Below are 23,092 nucleotides of genomic sequence, written 5' to 3' on the forward strand. Positions count from 1 at the left end.
TTACTTCTGTAAACCAGGACTGTCATCTTCAGATCAGTTAAAGTACCTTTGATCAAACCGCCCATCGTAACAGGTAATCGTACAGTGTGATGCTATCGGCACTGACAGGAAGTAGTGTGGAGGAAGCTGCGTCTTTATTCCAGAGTTAGTGGCGAGTTGAGTAAAGTTCCACCATGTGTGACCATTAAGCTACGTGTGGTTGATGTATGTTGAATGTGACATGTGGAAGAAACGCAGGGGAACGATGTTTTCGAGAGTCAACAGAACTGCCATTTACAACAAATGCTTCTGAAAAACATAGGTGTCTTAATAGTGTTTGTATGTGTAACCAAGTTTCATTCAGATTAGTCGCAGCCATGACGGAGGAGGTAGGGTCCAGTTACACACATACACACCTACGACGCCCGGGTAAGATCCAGGTTGTAGTCGAATCGAATGACCCCGTAAAGGTCAGCGTTTTGACCCACCACAGTGGAACCTGCACCGGCCTTTCAGTTTAACATGATGGACTGTCCGACAGAGCAGTCGGCAGAGGTTACGCCCACAGCTCGGTGATCTGCTGTTTATGCACGCAGCCTGCGATACGACCTCTGCAAATTTCCCTTTCTTTCTCTCCTCCCTTCATTGTCTTTTGTCTTTTGTGTGCGGCGTGCCTGCAGGCCAGCGGCTCATCCCAAAACAAAGAATGATCACTCTCAGCCCGCTCGCCTCACTTCAGCTTCCTCTCTCTTCTCTTACCTCTCGCTCTGATGCTCGCATGCTCAGACGTGAACAGATTTTGTTGGTTTCTAATATAATTATTTCTCCTGACCAGCTGGGAGAAACATGCTGCAGCTGTAACCCACGCGTGCAGTTTTCCCACAGGGGTTACCATGGCAACAAAGGATTTTTGGCCACTGTCTGACACAGATGAGCTCGTGGCGCTCCTCTCTTTCACCTGCCTATGTGAGGCTCTCTGATGCTGAAGGGTGTGTCTGAGATCTCAACATGAAACTTTAATGTGAAAGCAGTGAGGAGAATAAACAGGACGTACGCGTGCGGTTTAAAAATGTCCATATCTGCTTTTTATAGGCAGGTGGAGTCCGAGCCGTCGCTCTTCTCTTTTAGACATTAGCTGATGCTAGTGCATGAGTTAGGACTGGACTGAGTTTCAGACGTGTTGATAATCTCTGCACACAGGTGTAAAATGTACAATCAACAGTTGCGTTAGCTGTCATACCTGCAGAGCAGCCAGCGTTTGCACGCCACAGTGTGAAAGGAGGCTTTCTGTTCATGTTACAGGTGAGATTAGACGTGAGAGGCTGAAGCAAAACTCCTTTAAGAACACGTTTAAAGAAATGTCTCATTGCTTCATGCAGGACAGAAAGTCCTTTGTTTTAATCTAATATGTGAGGAGGGAAGAAAGTGCACAGAGAACGTGTGCATTCATTAGCACATTATCCATGTTTTCCACTGAGTGACTGAGGGGCGTCCAGTCAGTGTTTCCAGAGCGTCTCACAGTGAGCGGGGCTGCAGGACTGAACAATACAGACACAGAGCTGTTTGGCTGTGTGTGAGCTCGTCTGCTCTTTGGATCAGTTTCCATGACTCAAAGGGATATCCCACACCGCCTCCAGACCCCCACTCCTGCTCGCTGCCCTTCCTTTCCCTCCCCACCCTACCCCAGCCTCCACCCCCTCAGTGTCACTCCCTCCTTTCATAGTTTACCACCAACAATGTTCTTCGCTCACAGTGAGCCTGGTGGAGGACTTTTCAAGACGCGGCTCCCGGATGGATTTGAAGCTTTGTTTTGAGTGAGCATGTGAAGGACAGCATCGAAGACAAAAGCGAGGGAGGGAAGGGTGAGTGACACTGCAAATGTATGCGTGTTGAAGTGACTGGCAGCGGGACGGACACATGGTGTGGCGTTTGTCTGGTGACGAACGGGAAGATGTCTGGACCTGCTCCTAAAGATGGTGGTGCTTCTGGGTCGGCCTTCAGACATTAAGGCTTTTTGTTTGTGAGGCTGTGATGTCGGTGTCATGTAGACTGTTTATTAGATGCTCCAGAAAAACTGAGCCAGGAGTGCAATACCATAGTCGTTTGATTACTGATGCATTACTGTGTAAGCTGCCTTTAAAAGTAAAATTATTACCTGCAGTAATATTTAGATTACATTAGTATTTGATTACTTGATGCACATTTTATTTGTACAGTGTTACTATACAAAGTAAGTCATCAGATCCACGTAGGTCTTGTTAGCATAAAGTACTGGAGTACTGCCACTGACCCTGCCTCATCCTTCATTCAGACTCTAGTGGGGTCTATGATTAATAAAATGAACATGGTGAGCATGTCAGTGGTTACCTGTCCAGAGTGTTACCTGGCTCTCGCCCCATGGCAGCTGGGATAGGCTCCGGCCCTTCTGTGACCCTGAGTCAGATAAGCTGATGGATGGGCTGTTTTCACACACACTTCTGTGTAACCATGCCAACCATCCATTGGCCCCAGCCCGACTGTGACTCCACCAACATGTTGGTCGTTCCGATACAGCAGCACTGAAATAACAAGCAATGGGAAGATGCCTAAAATCAACAAACTTGTGGTGCTTTAAACAAACAGCTTTAAGTCTCACAGCCACACATACGTGGTTCTGCTCCGTGTTTTGTGCTCCACTGAGCGTGTGCGACCCTCGGTGTGCGTCGTCCAGCGCGCTGCAGCAGGCGGCGGCGCTCTCGATCCTCTTCCTGAGGATTACTGCGGTTCAAAGGGCCTCTTTGTCCCCACAAGCCTGGAATGCCTGTCTTTGGGAAACACTGAGCCAAGAGTCAGCAGAGCCACTGAGCAAAGGAATACCACGCTGATCTTCCCCCTGCGCCCCTCTTCTCCTCCACCTTGGACATGAGCGCTCCAGATGGGGCGATCGTGGCTCAAGAGCTGGCAGTTCGTCTTGTAATCGGAAGGTTGCCGGTTCGAGCCCGGCTCAGACAGTCCCAGTTGTTGTGTCCTTGGGCAAGACACTTCACCCGTTGCCTACTGGTGGTGGTCAGAGGGCCCGGTGGCGCCAGTGTCCGGCAGCCTCGCCTCTGTCAGTGCGCCACAGGGTGGCTGTGGCTACAATGTAGCTGCCATCACCAGTGTGTGAATGGGTGTGTGAATGGGTGGATGACTGGATATGTAAAGCGCTTTGGGGTCCTTAGGGACCAGTAAAGCGCTATATAAATACAGGCCATTTACCATTTTACTTTCTGATACCTGACTCGAGATACTCAGGTATCAGAGCTAAAAAGGATCCTGATCACAGAGCATCTGAGTGTAAAAGATGTTTACTAGAATAAATATGATCAAAACTAAGAAATATCTTACGATGTTTTAACTATACTCTACTACTGCATTAAAACCTTTGCTGGGCAGCAGAAGTCTGTGTTAATATGAAGGAGAGGAGCATCCTGTTCTGTTAATTATTATTAGGACTCTAATGTGGCTAAAATCACATTTCCAAAAGGTTGATTCTGACGTTTTCAGTTCGGACAAACGTTTCATCATCATCCAGCTGACTGCAGGTTTCTCCAGTCTTATAAACAGGACATTTACACAATAACTGAAACCAGCCCACTGAAGGAACGATGGGCTGGGAGGTCAGCTTATGATCATTAAGATGCAAATTGGCATTGATCAACAACCATTGATCATTGATCAATGGTCCAAAAAGTCAGAATGGTCCAAGACGTCACCTGGATGAGTGACGTCTTGGACCAGTAACTATAACTATCCAGATGAACAGAATCAACCATTTGGGATTTGCTTACCTGGATGATTGAGCGTGCAGCAGGATATTTGAACTGGTTATGTTAGTCAACCAGTTTCAATCTGTGCATTGATTTGGTGGGAAGAAACAGACTAAAAGTCACTAAAGCAAGCAGAAGAAATGATGAAAACAGTGAAGGTAAGCTTGTCACATTGCACACATGTTGATCCAGCCACACTCAGCAGAGGCCTTCACTGTCATATAATGTCATTTAATGACCGCTGGCTGTGTGACGCAGGCTGTTCGTGTAGGGCTAAACTGTAGAAATCAGGAGTTCGTGGAAAAGCCCGTCTCTGTCAGTCACCAGCTGTTTGTGTTGAGTGAAGCAGGCATGCATGGCTACGCTCTCCTGGTAATTCAAACAGCTTCCAAAGCTGAGAATTTCTCATTGTCTTAAATGCTGAAAATGGAAGCTTTTTCTTGCTGTGGAGTTACAGGAACATGCCCGTGGGAAACCTAAAGAAGAGTGTACCTAAAGAAACGGCACCTCAGTAATTTGTTATTCCAATGCTGTGACTGTGAGGACCACAGATTAAGAGCTATTTTTGTACTCCTTCAGCCAATCCCTGAGCCTTGTTGCCCTAAATGGAAGACGTTCTCTCCTCGTTTCGGTTGTTTCACTGAAACTTTCAGCTCTCTGAACCTTTCCAGCATCCGGTGCAGTATTCCTGTACAACTCGCAAGCAAGTGGAAAATATGAGCCGACAAACTCGGTGGGACAATGGCAATGAATCAACAACTTACTGCAGCAAACACAAGGGCGCTTTTCAAAGAAGTAAAAAATGTGTTGTTTTGCAGTTGCTTCCACTCGTACGTTGGAGTAAAGCAGCAGCCAGAGACACTGAGTCATCTGTGCTGTGGGTCCAGCTCTGCACCTTAGTCAGAGCTGCCTTTTAGCAGCGCTGGATCAGTGGTTTGGATAATGACAACACGGATGCCCTGAGGTATCATCGCTGCTGTCACTGGAGATGTGCACGTGATAATGACAGCCCTCTGATCCTCACAGCTGCTGAGATGCAGTTTCACACTTTGATGACAAACACAGTTTTTCATGTCTGCTGTTTGTTCGGTGTAACCAGCAATCATCTGCAGTCACCTGAGCATCAGGCTGTGCAACACCGTCAGCTGGTACAATGGTGTTCGTGCCAAAGGGCACGCTGGTAGATGCACGATGACATAAAGACCCTGTTTGTGCATCCAGGTGTCTCGTGCTTTTTTTAATGGACACGATCCCCAAAACCCTTTGCGGTTGTCAGTCTCGGGCTCTTCAGCTTCACTGTGGACATCGAGCTGCTCAGAAACACGTGAGCAGCCTCATGTTGTGGATCCTTCATATTCCTGTGACTGAAGTTTGGTTTTAGGCTGAGAACAACTTAACCCTGATTCCACATCTCCATCATTTCTCTGTTAGCCTAGCCGCAGCTAGCTATAGCATGAACACGCGTTCATTTTTTGCTTGTCCCACCGGGGCAGCAGCCATAGCGTCACCTTTATTGGTTTGTTTTCTTTGGGAATGACGGAGCATTTAGAGCCGCCGCACTACGTCAGACTCTTTCACTTTGCCCTCATCTTCTACCACTTGTGTGTGTGTCTGCGTGTGTTCTTACCGCTCTGTGGTAACACACGACAGCTGGTGTGTTTAGCTGCCTGCTGATGATGGCGTCCCTCCAGCAAGCAGCGTTTCATGCCAGAATAATAAATCTGTGTTTACGCACGCTATCAGACTACAAGGGCTACAGCAGGATCTCAGTGTGCAGAGATTTACATTTTAATATGTGTGGCGCTTGGCTTGGTTTTATCTGTGGAACAATATCATTTAGACCAAAAATGGGACGTGCCATTGGCCAAGCGATAAATATGAATGATCTTTATTCTGCAAAAAAAAATCAGCCCTGGAGCGTTGTTGTTTTCGATTCATTGATTTGAACAACACTGGGCTGTGAAGCCAGTTTCTCACACATTTGGTTTCCAAACCAAATCTTATTTTAAAAAACAAACAAATCTGCTGCTGTACCAGTGAAAGGACACCGAGGAGCTTGTCTAAGCAGATTAAGTTTTGCTTAGGATAACTGAGCCTCATGTTTACAATAAAAACACTGAAAAAGCAACGACTCTGTTTCCACAAACTGAAGTGCATTTGCTGTGGCCTCTTGGGGGCACTGGAACAACCTGTGAGACAATTTATTTTCTAAATTATTTTCAGATATAATAAACAGTCATCAGTTTAAATATATTTATGACACTTGGGGCAGAGCTTAGCCAACAGTGACTCAAAGATGAGATTTCTGTGGTTACGTTATCGACCAAAGTGAAAAATAACGACAGAAGACGTATCTGCCACAGGTCGGGCAGAAACTGTGCTCATAAACGAAGCAAGTGTTATTCACTTTGCAGTCACACATTATGTCATCTAACTCTAGAGAAACAGCTGAATATAATTCTACCTGAGGCTGTGCTGATTATAAATGAGCTAACATTACCCACACATCGACTGTGGCCAACACTGTGCTGAAATCTCTGCTCTGTAGGAAACAGTTGGTCCACTACTTTAAGAAGTACCTTGAAGGCCTCGGTTCAACTTTCATGTTGGAGCCGTTTCTCAGCCACGACTAGAAGCCTACAGAAACTGCCAGCAGCAGATTTTCGACGTCAAAATATTGGTTGAGTAACATTAAAATGTATTTGGAGCGCGGATGAATGTAAGACTGATATTCACTCTTCTGTCAGCCGTGCTCTGGCCCATCACTGAATGCTCTCCTAAGTGCCTTTGCATGAGGCTTTTTCACCACTACGTAAAAACCACCAGCTACTTGTTGTCACTGGGCCAGTACAGGAGGGCAGAGCCGTGGATTAAAAACCCAAGAAAAAGTCCAACAAGGAAAAACCCCACAAACAGAAAGGGATAAAAACAGCTGATCCCAGGGTAAGAAAGGCAGCTCCTGGAGGAGCAGAACCAGGACAGGACTGTTTATACACAATCGGAGGGGAGGGAGGCACAAGTGAAAGGAGTTAAAATGCCAAAGGACAATCAGACGATGACAGAGACAGTAAAACTAACACTCAGAAGAAAACTAAGCAAACACCAACAGGAAGACGAGAGAGAACTCAAACTGCTGCCAATAAAAAGCATCCAAAGATAAGAGAATAATAAAGAAATGAAAACAAGGAAAAACAGAACAACACTTTGTGAATTTTCATTTGTGTGAATGAACCAAGAATCCAGAAACAAGTAAACAACCTTCAGGCTCAGAAACTCTGCACCCACACGGGTGTAATCTGTACTTTGGTTTTCAGACGTGTGCAGCAGAAGGCCGTAATTCCAGTGTGAGCATAAGAGGAAAAACAAAAGCATCGTTACCACGTGGAGGCAGTTTGATCCCTGTTACCCCTGCAGCGGCTCTTCCAAACAGCTCCAACCAAATTATAACAAACTTTCATATTTGAGGTCAGACTGGTCCCACAGCAGAGGCTAACCCCGACCTTGGCCTGTGCCACCAACAGGAAGTGGACCTTGGCTTGTCTCGCTGTACAGGAAGTCTACATATAGTGACACTCAGACAGCAGAACCAAGCGTCTCTGTGTATTTTTGTCTTCCTCTATCTTCCACACGCTTCCTGCTGCTGATGTCTTTAAACTCCTTCGTCATGCCCTTCATCACAAACACTGCTTTACTTGTTCAGAAGTAAAGCTTGGACAGTCGCGGAGATCATTTTAATGCAGAGCAGCTCTTTTTGTTAGTCTGTTTGAATAAACCACCAAAGTTCATTACTTTTATTGTCTGCATCACCAAAAGTGTCGTATTTTTAAGGAGTGTAAACTGAGCTGGTGTTTCAGCCTTTGTGTTGTTTGGTGGCTCCAGAAGCCATCAGAGCGCTTTGAAGCTCTTTTGTAGCGGTCGTTTCTTCGAGCCCTGAAACACCACAAGTATGGACGCCTCTAACCAGAGCTATTCAGGATCGCCTTGTAAAACTTGTAAATGCTATGTTTAGGTCTGGGTTTGAATGCCAGCACCAAAGTGGGAGCTGTGGTGCCTGTGCAGGCTGGTCTGTTTTATGAAATAAAACCTATTATGTCTACAGACCTCTTCATAACATGTGCCAGTGTACAGACACATCATGTTAAAAACATGTTAGGCAGGACGTCTGCTCTGTTGTGCTGACCTGCTTTGTGCTCTTCTGTCTTTATTAGCACTTTTATCAGCAGTTAGCAAAGCTGCTTGACCTGTTAGCATAAATGGACAATTGTTCAGTCAAACAGAGCAGCTAGAGTTCAAGTGGACTCTTCATTACGTTTTTGTAGATGACGTCACGTTACATCTGGTTACATAACGTGTCCACAAAGGCAGACTGTCGTTGTTGTTGTGATGCTAATGGTCAGTGGTCAGGTCAGTTATGTAAGAGGGTCCGGTGGAGCCGGCGTCAACCTTTTAGGGAGTTTTCCTCTTGATTTGCAGATTGTTATACAGCATTTATGCTGCCGTTGGATCCGCCCTTCGTTTCTCTCCAAAAACAAAATGTGTCATTTGGCTTGGGCTCCATCCAGCAGAGCAAACACCACAGCATGTAAACAGCTTGAAGTGGCATGAGTGATCTTGGAGCGCCGGTTTCCTGAGGACGGACGATTTCATGCGACTGCTAAAACCAACTCTACATTTTGCAACATGACTTTTTGCAGGTTTTATGAGACCATGCAGAACCACTGCACTGGGTATTGTTTCATATTATTTCTCAGATATATGACATATAAAGTTAGCATAAACCACGCAGGAAAAGGTGAGAGAACATGCAGCCAGGGGCAACCTGAGAGCATTCTAAGAAGGAAAGATGATTAAGAGAGCGTCTAGTGAAGGAAGGTGGAGAGACAGAGAAGACATGGAAGGATATCCCTGCAGGGGGAGGATTAGCCAGCTGACTCCATTATCAGAGCCCAGAAGACAGAAGCAGAGCTGCGCTGTGGCAGCTGGCTGAACAAGATAGAGGCTTGAGAGAAATGACATCCTGCTATCTCTTCCTCACGTTGCTCCTCATCTGCCCTCATTCGTTCATCTCATACGGAGTCCATCAGGCCCCCGATGGGCTCCGTCCTCTGGCTGTTGGAGCCCACAGCTCTGGGAAACCAGAATCATGTGTGCTGTTATGTTCACACAGGATTTACACTGGTCACCACCCTCAGCACATAACAGTGTCAGCTTTTTATACAAGTGGAATATTCATTATGGGCTCAAACGCCCACTCACTTCCTGAGCTGTCTGACCTCAGTAAGTCACATGATAGGGCGGGGCTAGGTTTCACCTGAAACCTTGGCTGATTGTGACCCACACCTGTTTTCACACCTTGGCTCCTGTGATTAGACAGAGGACCAACAGGGGGTGCATGACCCTCCTGGGGGGACACTCCCATAGGGCTTAAATCTGGGACTCTCCACCACTGAACTGAAGAAGCATCTCGATGAAACGTCTTCAACAAACGTAAAGAAGTCCAGATGCTTTTCTTTCCAAGCTCCTTATTTCGTCTGTTTTACAGCAGGCTGCTTGTCACTGAGAGGGCAGACGTAAACGAATGAAACAGTATTATATGTTCCTCTTTGTAATTGGCATAGAGGTCAAAGGTGACTATTGCTGTGATCTAGCACTATATAAATGAGCCAGTATTACAGTATATCATAAGTGTGTTATGTGTTAATCTTGTAGGTCCAGTCCAGCCCACACTGGAACCTGTTAGTCGAACATTAGCAGGAGGTAAATAATTTAATTGTTTATCAGTGTTTAGTGCAAAAATGAGCTGTTTGTCAAGGCTGTAGGACTGGTGACACAACAACATGCTGAGTAAATAACTGAGTATTATTATTATGTGTTGGTAAAGTTCACAATCAAAAGTACCTGACATTACCTCTGAGCGGAGGCAGCAGTGGTATGTAGCTGTGTGCAGCATGCATAAAGATGTTGGAGAAGTCTTTTGTAGGTCAGAGAACAAAAAGCGAGTTTTGATCTCAGATTATGAAAAGAGTTTGGTTTACAGAGCACAGCTGCTTAAGGAGTAAGGACTGGATGGGATTATTGCTGTCTTTACTGTGGTGTTGGATACTTTGTCATCAAAGCGACCAGGTGTGTTTGTAAGGATGTTTGTGGCACACCTGCACTCCTTCCCCTCCATTCATTTATGTGCTGTTGCTGTTTCCAGCATTTCAACACGTGATCATAAACTTCCCTTCAGCACAGTGTCTTGCCTGTGGCTACAGACTGCATCTATTCTCAAGCCAACACATTCAAACACATGATCCAACCTGCTGTGTGTAGCACGAGCTGTCAGTGTAGTTAGAATCAAAGGCAGGTGTCAGTCTCTGCACCCTCTGGGTTTAAATCTGAAAACAGGGTCTTTAAGTCAGTGAGAGAGCGTTATTCTGACTTTAGCATGTGTAACGCACCATTCGACAAGAACGTATCAACAACTACTTTAAAAACAGCTTCCTCCCACTCTTAGCATGACATCAGACAGAAGTGTTCATTTTATACTCAGTTTCCTCTTGAGTCAGACATCCTGTCCGTTTCCATTGCAGTTTGTTTTTTTCCCCTAATGAATGTGTTTATTGAAATCAGGTCCTACACTGATGTGGCAGAACTGATTAGCTTAGTCCTGCTGTGGTCAGAAGACTGAGTGGTGAGAACAATTTATATCATTTGCTAGCTCGCTACCTCCATATCAACTGCTTGGCATTCCTTCACATTAGTTTTAATAAAGTTACCCTTGAAGTACAGATGTAGCTTAAACACCTGTAGAAAGGTCCTACAGACGGGTTAGGGGACTTTACTCCTAACTGCTGCTGCCTGCTACAAACAGCAGGTAATCACATTGTTAAAGAAACAACATTGTAACGTCCATTACCCAAACAGAGGGCTCGAGGTGTCCTCACCAGTGTTGGGACTAACGCGTTATTAAGTAACTCGTTACAGTAACTACGTTATTATTGTGGTAACGAGCACGGTAACTAGTTATTATGCCAAAATCATGAACGCGTTACTCGTTACTGGGATTTAGATAGGCTCGTTACTCGTTACTTCGTGTGGTGGCATCGCGGAGCTTCCACAGATTCAGTAACAGGTATTCAAGTATCAAGTATTCAGGGGAGGCAGGAGGAGAGACCCGAGGCGGCCGGCGGTGCGAGTGTCAGGTGAACTTCAGGTAAGAAGTTATGACCTGCAGTCTGTGTCAGATATAAATCAAGTTTAGGTGGAGTTTATTTTTGTTATGCTGACTTTTTCGTACTGCGTGCTAGCTAGCATGACGGGGTTTCTATACAGCTGGGTGGTGCTATGTTACTGATGTTGAACTTTATTTTGTTCATAAGGTTAGTTAGTAGAGTTGCCAACCGTCTCGTAACATTTTAACTTTTAACATTTAGATTTAAATATAATATTTAGATTTAATATTTAACATTTAGATTTAACATTTAACATTTGATGAAAAGTTACAAATATTTTACTAAATGTTGTAAAAAATTACTCGAAAAAATATGTTTTTGTAAGGTTTTGAGCTAAATGTGGAAAAATGTTGCTGTTAATTTCAGCATGTTTCACTTTATAAACGGCGCCCCATAGTGCACAGCATGACAGAGATGAAAGAATAAAAACATGTTTGCATCGTTCTCTCACTTTTAGCCTTCAGCTTGTTGTTGTTGCTTTGACTAACCTTTATTAGCTTTAGCATTAAAATAGCTAATGCTAATGTGAAACCAACAAAAACAACTACTGACAGAAAGCAACAATTTTTTGTATCATTTCCCATTTTGTTGCAATTTTGTGTTTAATGGACATAATAAATACTAATGTCTTTCAAGAGCTCGTCAACTCAATAAACTGAAACAGCACAATTAATGAAATGTATCATATTTCTTTTAAGTGGAGAGATCAAGTGTTGTGACACAGAAGCAGAGAGCGAAAAACCTGTCAGAGACGTCTGATCTATGGCTCATAACCACAGGGAAATTGTTTTTATTGGATGAAATGAGCGCGGGTCTGTTCATAGAGTAATATCTGCTACGTGATGTTAGGCTAACAGAGTGCTGGATGGACGCTGTCCTTTGATGAGCATAAAGCCCCCCTCACCTTTGTCAGTCTTCACATTCCTGATTATCTCTGCATTCTCAGAGAAGGCCCAGACTGTTTAAATCATCCGTTTGTTGGAGAGGAGCCCAGACTGTTGTTGAGTTAGCTACTAGCCACACTGTACTGAGTGATACTGGTAAACCTGGCCATATTTTTAGCGCCACCATTCTCAGCTAGATTGTTAGTTGCACCCCCGAGAGGACGAACTCTTTCACAGCCAAACTCTGCAGTGTGAAAATAGCTCGTCTCCAGCGTTGCTGTATTTTACCTTCTTTTTTTCTCATCTATTATGTATCGGCATGTCGTCTACCTATTTCATACTTTTACCCTCCATCTACTTGGCATGCTGTGAATGCTTTGACACTTTTGTATTCCAGCTATTTGGGGAGCTTCCCTCCCCCACTTTTTACAACCTCATCAAAAACCAGATTCCCTCATGTGTGAGAGCTATATCTGCTCATCAGAAAACAATGTCAGCCTTTCTGTCCTGGCATGAGAGGAAGAGTGAGGGATCGAAAGATGGAGAGTTCTTTGTGTTTCCACTCAGAGTTCGAGAGAAAGAAAAGCCGCTGTTGTGTCCCCCCCACATCTCACGGTCTGAGAGAAATGGCCTTTGAAGTGGAGGGAGCTAACACCATGCTCCACAGTGGCATTTAAATGGAGAGCAGAAAATGTAACAACGAAACAGGAAATCTTGTCAGAATCTAAGTAAATGACGATACGTTGTTGTACTTTTCCACATTTTCTGTGGTATTTTATTTGAAGACTCGCAGTGTTGTGATTGGCTGAGCTCAATAACAGCATGACTGTGTTATTGTGTACTTGTCAGATTAACATCCACATCTATACCAGCACTCAGTAGAATATTAACTTAATGAGACGATCAGTTTTCACTCTTCATCGCTGATGAGGTTTCATCTGTCGGTCGTTGTGATGGTCTGTGTGGGGTCTTTATCAGAGCGTCCCTGTTAAATCACTACTGTGAACTGGATGTTCTTAGTGGCAACAGCTTGTTCACACAAAACACAATGGGAATAGGAAAAACGGAAATAGGAGAAAGAAAAACAGAAATGGGAAAAACAAAAATGGAAAAAGGGTAAAAATGAAAACAGAAATAGGGAAAAATGAAAACGGAAATAGGAAAAAAGAAAACGGAAATAGGAAAAACGAAAATGGAAATAGGAAAAATGAAAAAGGAAATAGGAAAAACGGAAACGAAAATGGAAATAGGAAAAACGGAAACGGAAATGGAAATAGGAAAAACGGAAATGGAAATAGGAAAAACGGAAAAGGAAATAGGAAAAACAGAAACGGAAAAGGAAATAGGAAAAACAAAAATGGAAATAGGAAAAACAGAAAACTGAAATAGGAAAAACGGAAATAGGGAAAACGGAAAACGGTAATAGGAAAAACGGAAAACGGAAATAGGAAAAACGGAAATGGAAATAGGAAAAACGGAAATAGGAAAAACACAATGGTAATAGGAAAAACGGAAATAGGAGAAACAAAAACAGAAATAGGGAAAAATGGAAATAGGAGAAACGGGGAAAAACAAAAAACGTAAATAGGGAAAAATGAAAACGGAAACAGGAAAAATGAAAACGGAAACAGGAAAAATGAAAACGGAAACAGGAAAAATGAAAACGGAAACGGAAATAGGAAAAACGGAAATGAGGAAAAACAGAAACGGAAATAGGAAAAACGGAAATAGGAAAAACAAAAAGGGGAAAAACGAAAACGGAAATAGGAAAAACGGAAATGGAGAAAAAAGAAAATGGAAATAGGAAAACGGAAACGGAAATAGGAAAAACTGAAATAGGAAAAACGGAAATGAGGAAAAAGGAAATTGAAATAGGAAAAACGGAAATAGGAGAAACAAAAATGGGAAAAACGGAAATAGGAAAAACGGAAATGGGGAAAAAAGAAAATGGAAATAGGAAAAACGGAAATGGAAATAGGAAAAACGGAAATGGAAATAGGAAAAACAGAAACGGAAATTGAACATATAAATGAGTTAGTCATGTGATGGCAAGGAGAGGAGGTGGGGCCGGATGGACAGGTTAACACAGCTTTGTACTTAACTTTCTTTTTCAAAAACATGACAGGTTACATGTGTATGAATGAGAGAGAGACATCTGTAACAGCTAAGGTACAAGGGTGAGAGGTGGTGAAGGTGGATGGCTTTAAATGAGAAAGGTGAAGAAGAAAGTTCAGGCAGGGTGGAGACGAGTGTCCAGTTCTGACACAAAGAAAGTTAAGGTTGACATGGTAACATGACCTGCTCTGAGGTGTGGTTTGGAGATGGTGACCAGAATGGACAGGATTAGAAACAGGAATGTATCAGCACCTGAGATGGTTTGCACCTGTGCAGAGGAAGGATGAAACAAACATTATGTTCCCTGAACTCTAACCAGCTGTTCACTATAGTAATCAGTTACTAGTTACATTACAGGGTAACTACTGAAAAAGTAATATGTAACATTACAGGGTAACTAATGAGAAAGTAACATGTTACATTACAGGGTAACTAATGAGAAAATATGTTACATTACAGTGTAACTAATGAGAAATCAATATGTAACATTACTGGGTAACTAATGAGATAGTAATATGTAACATTACAGTGTAACTAATGAGAAAGTAACATGTTACATTACAGGGTAACTAATGAGAAAGTAATATGTAACATTACAGGGTAACTAATGAGAAAGTAACATGTTACATTACAGGGTAACTAATGAGAAAGTAACATGTTACATTACAGGGTAACTAATGAGAAAGTAACATGTTACATTACAGAGAATGAAGTCATTCTGATACTTATACCAAACAGAAAAACCTTTAGCTCATGCATGCTGCTCAGCGGTGTGTTCTGCACAGTTATCACTGGCTGCATTCACTTTACCTGCACAGTGAGTTGGCAGCACTCCGTCCTCCACATAACCAGCAGCACGTTTGGGATTCTTCCTCACAGCTTTAGCTCAGAAACTGCTGGCTGCAGCTCCTCTTCAGCAGGCCCTGACCCCAGTGCTGTGGACGTGGTTGGACGTAGTCTCATTAGCAGCTTATGCGTTTGCACAGAATAATGCACCTATACTTCTGTGATGTAGAAGCCATCGTTTGTGTCTTCAAGTGGGACTGAAGACTGCGTGTCCGTACTCTGCTCTTCACGCTCTGTTTGTTCTATTCGTGCTTCTTCAGTCGGGGATTACGGTATATTTGCATAATTACAGTCATCCCCACTTTTTATGATTCAACAACTTCAAAACATTATTCTTCACTCTCTGCTTTTTTCTTCCGTTCTTTTGATCATTGCTTACACACACACACACACACACACACACACACACACACACACACACACACACACACACACACACTCATCTACCTGCTATCTTCAACTTTGGTGCTGCCAGTCAGGAATGTAGGTCTTCGCTTAGTGGAGCAAGCAGCAACAGGTCTGATCTTCTGAATGGGAGTTTATGTGAAGGGAAGTTTTAAACAAAAGACCACGATCAGGACAAAAAGACAGTCTGAAGAAGCTAAAGTCACGAGCAGTGCCACAGGTGTCCCGCTCACAGTCGAGTCCCTGCTGGGTTTGCTGGGTCGGTCAGTCTGGAGCAGCGTGGTGCCATGCAGGCGATGCATTTGCTGGACAACTGGAGAAAGGTAGTGGTTATATTTGGAGCCAACCACTGACAGGTGAACACTTAAACGCTGCTTGGTTCCTCTCACCGAACAAGAAAAGAGGAACAAAGTGTTTCTTCAGGCTCAAAAAGGAGTTTGTTTTTTTTACACAAAAGCTCTTTGCTGAGAGCTCTTTGCTATTTTTATTTTCTGCCTGTTTTGTGATTTACTGTTTTTATGGCTCGCTCGAGGCTGCGCAGTCTGTCAGGAGAGCAAACACGCTGATAATGCAGCAGTGCTTTGTTATCCTGAAGGCAGAGCGTATCACGCACAACATTTTAGGCTTGCATACGACTCTGGTTGGCTCTGTAGACTCTGGGATAATTATGTGTTTTCTAACCTTTCCTGTGTGGTTTTCTGTGCTTCTCACATAATGACTGCAGTGTCTAACACATACACTAATATAGACACGGAGCGTTATTTATACACATCCATCCTGTGCTGACTTGATGGAAATACCCCAAAAGTGACGTGAATAAAATGTGATGAGTGTGTGTTTGAGGAGATTTCCAGTTAATGTGTCAAGAGGTTTAAATGTGTGTGTTAAACCATCTGTTACCATCTGTTGTGTGTGTGTGTGTGTGTGTGTGTGTGTGTGTGTGTGTGTGTGTGTGTGTGTGTGTGTGTGTGTGTGTGTGCTGACAGTATGAATCACACCTATAGAGGCATTAGTGTGAGGGCAGAGTTGGGATGGGGATTCCCGCGCTCAGACTTTCATGAACTGTAGTGGAAACAAAGTGTGAGTCTGGGACCTTTTTAAGCTTTTAGCTTTTACTTAGACATGGACTCCAAAAACAGAAATGTTTTTCCCTTTTTTTAACGTTTGAGAAATGAGCTCAGCCGTGACGACGTTTGTTACTCATGTTCTCATTTCCTCTTTCAGGATCTTCATGTGTCGCAGGGAGCCGTGGACAGCTCAGTGGATATGGACCGCCTGAACAGGAACATGCCGGAGTGTGGACGGCAAACTCACCAGGTGTTACAGGTAAATGTGTGTGTGCGTGTGTGTGTGTGTGTGTGTGCTGTGAGATGGAAATAAGAGTCAGTCAGAGTTTTATTTTTGTTCATTGGTTCATTCAGTGTCATGCACGTTAGACAGAAGTAGACGCCTTACCTCCACACTAACCTTGAGATCCAGTGTTATCATTGTGACCTACAGTGGGAGCTCCACAGCGTCCAACCACAAACAACCAGAGCTGGGAAATAAGTGCAAGTGCAGAGTAGAACTTTGTTTTTAATCTGTACTTTACTTGAGTAGTTTTTTCTGACAACTGTTTCCTTTCACTCCATACAGTTTTACACGAATATCTGTACGTCGTAAAACGGGCTCGTTACTTTAGGTTTAACACACCTGTGGGAAGTCCTTACTTCACATCACTGCACGACTTCAAATAGCGCACCGATCGGAGACTAAACAGTAACGCAGTATCCATCACTGGGGCTTCTAACATACAAAGAAGTAACAGAGGCAAACCCATGTCATTTATGCATCATTCATAGTGCTGTGCTCAGGGTTCAGCTGTGCCATAACGAGCTGGACTGTGTTTTTTGGTGAGGACGTCAATAATAAGGTCAATAATTACAGGAGTGAGCATGAAGAGTCCAAACACTTGATAGTTTTGAATGAGCACATTTGTGTCCTGTAGCTCCAGGGAGCATTAAAGACTGTTTTTGTTTTTGAAGAACTTGAAGCACAAGAACATAATCGTTTAAGTAGTAATTAGATTACACCATACAGCCTCAGTGCCATTTTCTAGATGCGATCACTTGCTGAACAAAGTCTTCATTTAGCCATATTTATTAGTCGCTGTTAAGGCCAGAGATGCATTGAGACCGTTTAGAGTCGGAGTCTTTGTAATGTGGCCTGGGACACCGTTCTTCTAGACGTGGCAGCTTCTTAAAAACACACAGAGGGCGCTCTCGTCGTCTGACGTCCTCTGATGTTGAATGTCGGCACACTGGGCGATGGGACGGTGTCCTGGCATGGAGACTCCACAGAGCGTAAGCACAGAGGCTGCCGTGTCACTGAGGTCGGCTCCAGCAGCACATATGTTGGCGAGGGTAAAGCAGTAATTAGACAGACTCGCAGATTAGATGTCTGTGCTTCACACCTGCTGCTTCTAAAAATCCTGCAGGCATTAAGGAGGGGGGGGTGTTCTTCTTTCCTTTTTTTCTGTGCATATATCCAGTTAGAGATTAAACTTCAGTGATTCCTGCAGACGTGCTCCGCAGACATGAGAGACGTTTAAAGGGAACTCGTCTTCATCTGCAGATCTTTTCAGAAGCTTTGACATTCAAAATACTCCTCATGTATCTCACACTGGGCCTGGCTGCTGCCTCTCATATCTGCTCTGTATGACATCATAAAGATCCATGAGCAGTGTAAGGCTGAGCTTTTGGCTCCCAGTTATTTGTACATTATTTCAAACTTTGGTTATGTTTAATGTGAGCATCCACCAAGAAACTCATCTCTTATTTCTTCAAAAGCACCCAGCTCAGCACAGCAGCGTGAACGCCGATCTCTGTTTAAACAGTCGTCACAGCAGATATCTCAGTCAAACTGAGCAGCAGATTGCTGCTGGGCCGATGTCACCCACCTGTGCAAAACAGCTTCTTATACTTCTGAATTTCACTTCCTGGTTTGGGGGGTGTCAGCCTGATATTAGCACGGTGTGACTCCTCTTTCCTTAAAGTCTCTGCAACAAAGCTGATGAGTGCAAATAACCGCTTTGTTGCTGGAGAGGAAACAAAGAAGTCAAAGCAGGAAACAAATCTCTGAGTCTTGGTTTTTCCAAAGTTTACAGCTCCCAGCACTCTCCCTGTGCGCTCTGAGGTCCTGCACTGGTGTTTCACAGAGACGCCTGCAGAGGCTGCAGCCACTATGTGCAGGACCGTTCATCATCACTCCAAGAGGACACGGCAATGAAATGAAACCGAACTGTCCTTTCAGACAAGTTGGCATTAGTCTCCACATTTCTACAATAATTAATTCTGTTAATTCACAGAAAAATGAGCAAAAACCAGGAAACAATATTTTGAACACAGTTGAAAAAATGTTTTTCTGCTATTTAAATTGAGCTGAGAGAGATTTTATGAGTTTAATCCAACATCTGATGATATTGATGATACTTTTTTGATTTGTCATTTTTAGTTGAATTTGCTGTGACAAAGTGATCCTGTAGTGAATTCATCTCTTCAAAGGCAGTAAAGAAATCAATAAGTCAAAGAGACGTAAACAAGGTTATCCATTTAAAATCCCCCAAATAAACATGTGACCATATAATGAGCGGACGTCTGCTGATAGCAGCGGTACCTCACAACAGCTTCACTAATGTACAGACGAAGTACATATTTGCTTCTTAGATTACATCACAGTGTGTCCTGCACATGCAGGCAGGAAGCTGAGAGCTCCACATGGAAGCAGCAGCACACAGCAGATAAGCCATCTTGCAGACTCCACCCCTCTCATCCCATCACTCCCAGTATAAGCTCTCCCAGTGCCGTAAGCAAGATGCCCTCTATCTCAGCAATCCTCTTAGACTTGACCCCACTCTACCCACCGACCCCCGCCATCAGATAATCCTATCAGGACACGCCTGGCTAGCTAACCAGCCGAGAGGACGGCGAGTCACTCGTCTCGTCCTGAGAATGAAAAAAACAACACACAGCCTCATAAGTGGGACACAAAGATGCAGACACAGCAGTGTTTGAAAATGCAAATCAATGCCAGTAAATGCCTCCACACTCCTGCAGCTCCTTCAACACTGGAGCTGCCACAGAGCCGTGAAAACAACGTCAGACGCTGCCTGTCAGCACAGGTGGAGCACAGGTGGAGCACAGGTGGAGCACAGGTGCTCCACCTGTGCTCCACCTGTGCTAGTTTGAAGTCCCAGACACTGGGACTGCTCCAGTCCCAGTGTCTGGGACTTCAAACTAACTCTGTGTGCAGTGAAGGACAGTGTTGTGGACCGACACTCATTCAGACAAGTTAATGTGTTCAATCATGAAAGCATGATGTGCTGGCTTTGCCCAACATCAGCTTCCATGCACTTAATCACTTCTCCCACAGTTTCATGCAGTCACATGTAGTTCACGAAAAGAAGTAATTAGGTTTGGGATGAACTAATGAACACAGTGGAAACACACACAGGCAGGAAGTGAAAAATGTTCAATTTACCAAAATAAGACAAAGAGAAGAAGAATGTCAGGCGGGGACGCTTACGAGATTTACAGCTCCTGTGCACGAGGCTGATCATGACACTGGAACAGAAACATAGTGCCAAACAGCCGCACATCCTTCTGCACAGGCCTTCATGAACATGTATGAGCCAATGGGAAATAAAGATGCTTTTAAACAAACAGTGCATCAAATATGTTGACCACTACAAACAAAGCAGGACCTGAATTTTTATCCATGCACAGGGTCACCAGTGAGAAAGCGTGGGAACCAGAGCAGGAAGTTCTCCATCATGGGAGTTTGTCAGAAAAACTCGAGCTAAGAGCTCCACGCAACAGCTTCGGTTTGTCCCGTGAGAACTCGTCTATCGAGCCTGAGCGCTTTCCTGCCTCTCAGTCAGGCCTCCGTGCTGCTAACGGTTACAGAGCAGAAGACACTTGCGCTGCGCTGAAGTGCTCATCACAGGTTTGCTCGCCAAACGCCCTCCAGGAGCTTCGTGTCTCTTAATTGTGGAGCGCTGTTGCCATGGTGACGTCCCTTCCCCCTCGCCGAGCTGAGCGCACGGAGCCGCTTCAGCCTGAGCTGTGAGGGGAAGACGACGCGCACACCTCCCTCAGAGGATGATGTAAACAGCCACAGCAGCCTCCTCTGTGGCTCTGAGTGAAGCAACAAAAAGAGCCATCTCTCCTCTGTGGCCGCCCCCTGTGATGCTGCACGTCTGTGCTTTTATGTGACGTGCAAAACCAATTAGTTTGACTAATGGACGAGAAACAATCTCCCGTTAGGTCCCAGTCACAGCACTTTATCATCCACACACACGCCACGGCGTGACCTCCTCGGGTTCAGAGGTACAGACGGTCGGCTCTGTCAGGCTAACACAGCACGCTGCCGTGCTTTCACATGGCCACACATACCGACGCTTCAAAGATGGAATGGTAATGGCATTTTGTATAATTAATTACACCTCTAGCAGCCAATCAGAATCCCTTCTTGCGATAGAGAACATGCAGCATGAGGCGAGGAGCATGCTTTTAAATCACATGACCGATGTTTATTTAATGTGCCAAAAACAGTCATCACACACTGTTAATGTTTGTCTGCAGAGCACCCCGCTGGACCTGATCGAGACTGGAAAGGGGCTGAAGTTCCAAGCAGAGCGCCCCCACTTGGTGAGCTTGGGGAGTGGACGGCTAAGCACAGCCATCACCCTGCTGCCCCTGCCTGAGGGTGAGAGCACTGCCTTAACACCAACCGTCACATTAGTTAGCAGTGGGAGTAAAGGGTACCTGAACAGCAGGTGTGCAGAGGTGCAGCCATACAGAGCCATCGTCGTCAGGCTGTGGTCACTAACTTTATGTTTGGTTCATAAAGAACTGGTTCTTCACTGATGTAGCGTTAATGCCACATTCCCATAGAAGCTGAGCTTTTAGACATGATGAACTGCTCTCTTCAGTTGGGTGTCTTCCCTGCTGCCTGTAAAATGGCGGTGCTGAGGCCCCTTCTGAAGAAGAGCAGTTTGGATTGTAATGATTTTAATAACTACAGACCTGTATCCAACTCACCATTTTAAGTACAATTTTAGAAAAACTTGTTTTTACTCAGATTACTGACTTTCTGAATGACAGACAGATCCTGGAGATATTCCAGTCTGGATTTAGGGTGAACCACAGCACAGAGACGGCTCTCCTAAAGGTTTTAAATGATCTTAGATATAACTGGGACGCCCAAAAGCTCTCAGTGCTGGTGCTACTGGATCTAAGCGCAGCCTTTGATACAGTAGACCACGCTATTCTTTTAAACAGACTGAAACACATGGTGGGCCTCTCTGGTGCTGTACACAACTGGTTCACTTCCTGTCTCTCAGACAGATCTTTTATGGTGAGTACGGATACATGCTCCTCTAAGATCCATAAAATGACATGAGGTGTGCCCCAAGGGTCGGTTCTAGGCCCTGTACTTTTTAATTTGTATATGCTGCCTCTCGGCGGTGTCATCAGGAGGCATGGAGTGAACGTCCACAGTTACGCTGATGACATGCAGCTGTACATCTCCGTGTCTCCTGATGACACCGGACCAATGGATGCCCTTTTTAACTGTATTTTAGATATAAGATCTTGGATGGCAGAAAACTTTTTACAGCTTAACCAGGACAAAACTGAAGTTTTAATCGTCGGTCCCGAGGCTCAGAGAGAGAAACTCTTGTCTAAATTAGAGGCATTTTCACTATGTCCTTCGCTACAAGTGAAAAACCTGGGTGTTATTTTTGACTCTGAGCTTGGTTTTATCCCCAGAGTCCGCCCTATTCTCTCTCGGGCCAACACGGAGATGCTGATGCATGCTTTTATTACCAGTCGCATTGATTACTGTAATGCCCTAATGGAGGCCATTCATGAGAGCGGTCGCCGTGGGAGCAGCAGGGTGGAGAGCCTAAAAAGTGGAGTTTTTTAAAACTGTGGTAAAAATGTGAAATGAGACTGAACGATCTGTCGGTGCTACTACTGATCACTCTCACTGTGGCACAGCATGAAATCGAAGCCTCATACTTGTTCCTTCCCTCAGGCCGGACCACTCTGGGTCATGGTCCCATGGACATCAGCATCCAGGGTCCTGGTGTGGCAGCTCAGCACTGCTACATAGAGAACAGGTCGGGGGTTATCACGCTGCACCCCTGTGGGAACCTCTGTGCTGTTGATGCCATCCAGATTAGACAGCCCACTCGCCTGTCACAAGGTAGGAGCCGGCTCAGCCACGTCCCACGATACATTCTGCTTTTGGTGCAGTTTTAGTAGGATTGATGTTTCCCAGTGTAGTAAAGGATCCATGGTTTCTCTTTAACTTGGCGCTTTCAGCGGCCTGCTGATGTGCACAATCCCAGTAACTGTGAGTCAGAGAGTCTGGCTGCAGGTCTGTTGGATCAAATGCTCAGTGTGAGTTTTTAAAGGAGGAGGACCCCGAGGTTCCCGGGTTAGGGAGTTAACTGAGTGTGTACGAAAGATAAACACAAGGGTTAACTGGACAGCTTAACTAGCTCGTCTGTCTACACATAGAGTAGTAACACAACTGAAGGGACCATCGCGACTATGAGATCCTTAGAGAAAGGTGTGTCGCACACCAGTACATTAATGTGGCCAATCTTTGGAAGAGAGGCGAGTCGGGATACTCTACATATTACTGTAGATACTTAATGCAGAAGCCACATGAGTCCCTACAGACTGGCTGGACCAAAGGGAGCTGAAAGTGTGTAAAAGTCTTGAGCCACATTTCTTCAATGTGAAACAGGTGCAGCACTTTATTGAAACACCTGTAAATATACTATGAGCTGGAAAGTCACTTCTTGGTA

The 23,092-nt window shown here is 44.5% G+C and overlaps 1 protein-coding gene across 3 annotated transcripts in view; it reads left to right on the forward strand.

Annotated features, from left to right (window-relative positions):
• phldb1b (pleckstrin homology-like domain, family B, member 1b) overlaps positions 1–23,092 on the forward strand; it is a 113,104-nt gene that overhangs the window by 4,288 nt on the left and 85,724 nt on the right. For 2 of the 3 annotated variants that reach the window (XM_085244660.1, XM_085244659.1), the window contains exons 1-4: positions 14,061–15,557; positions 16,459–16,560; positions 20,856–20,979; positions 22,312–22,482. In XM_085244660.1, coding sequence (XP_085100786.1) covers positions 15,522–15,557; positions 16,459–16,560; positions 20,856–20,979; positions 22,312–22,482 — 433 coding nt within the window. In that variant the 5' untranslated portion in view covers positions 14,061–15,521. Of the gene's footprint in view, positions 1–14,060; positions 15,558–16,458; positions 16,561–20,855; positions 20,980–22,311; positions 22,483–23,092 lie in introns of those variants that run through there. The other variant, XM_085244658.1, reaches the window with a different exon arrangement.

This window comes from Mchenga conophoros, linkage group LG14, assembly GCF_057382185.1.
Source record: "Mchenga conophoros isolate Kocher_MC1m ecotype Shallow Benthic linkage group LG14, M_conophoros_male_GT1.1, whole genome shotgun sequence".
Classification (NCBI taxonomy): domain Eukaryota; kingdom Metazoa; phylum Chordata; class Actinopteri; order Cichliformes; family Cichlidae; genus Mchenga; species Mchenga conophoros.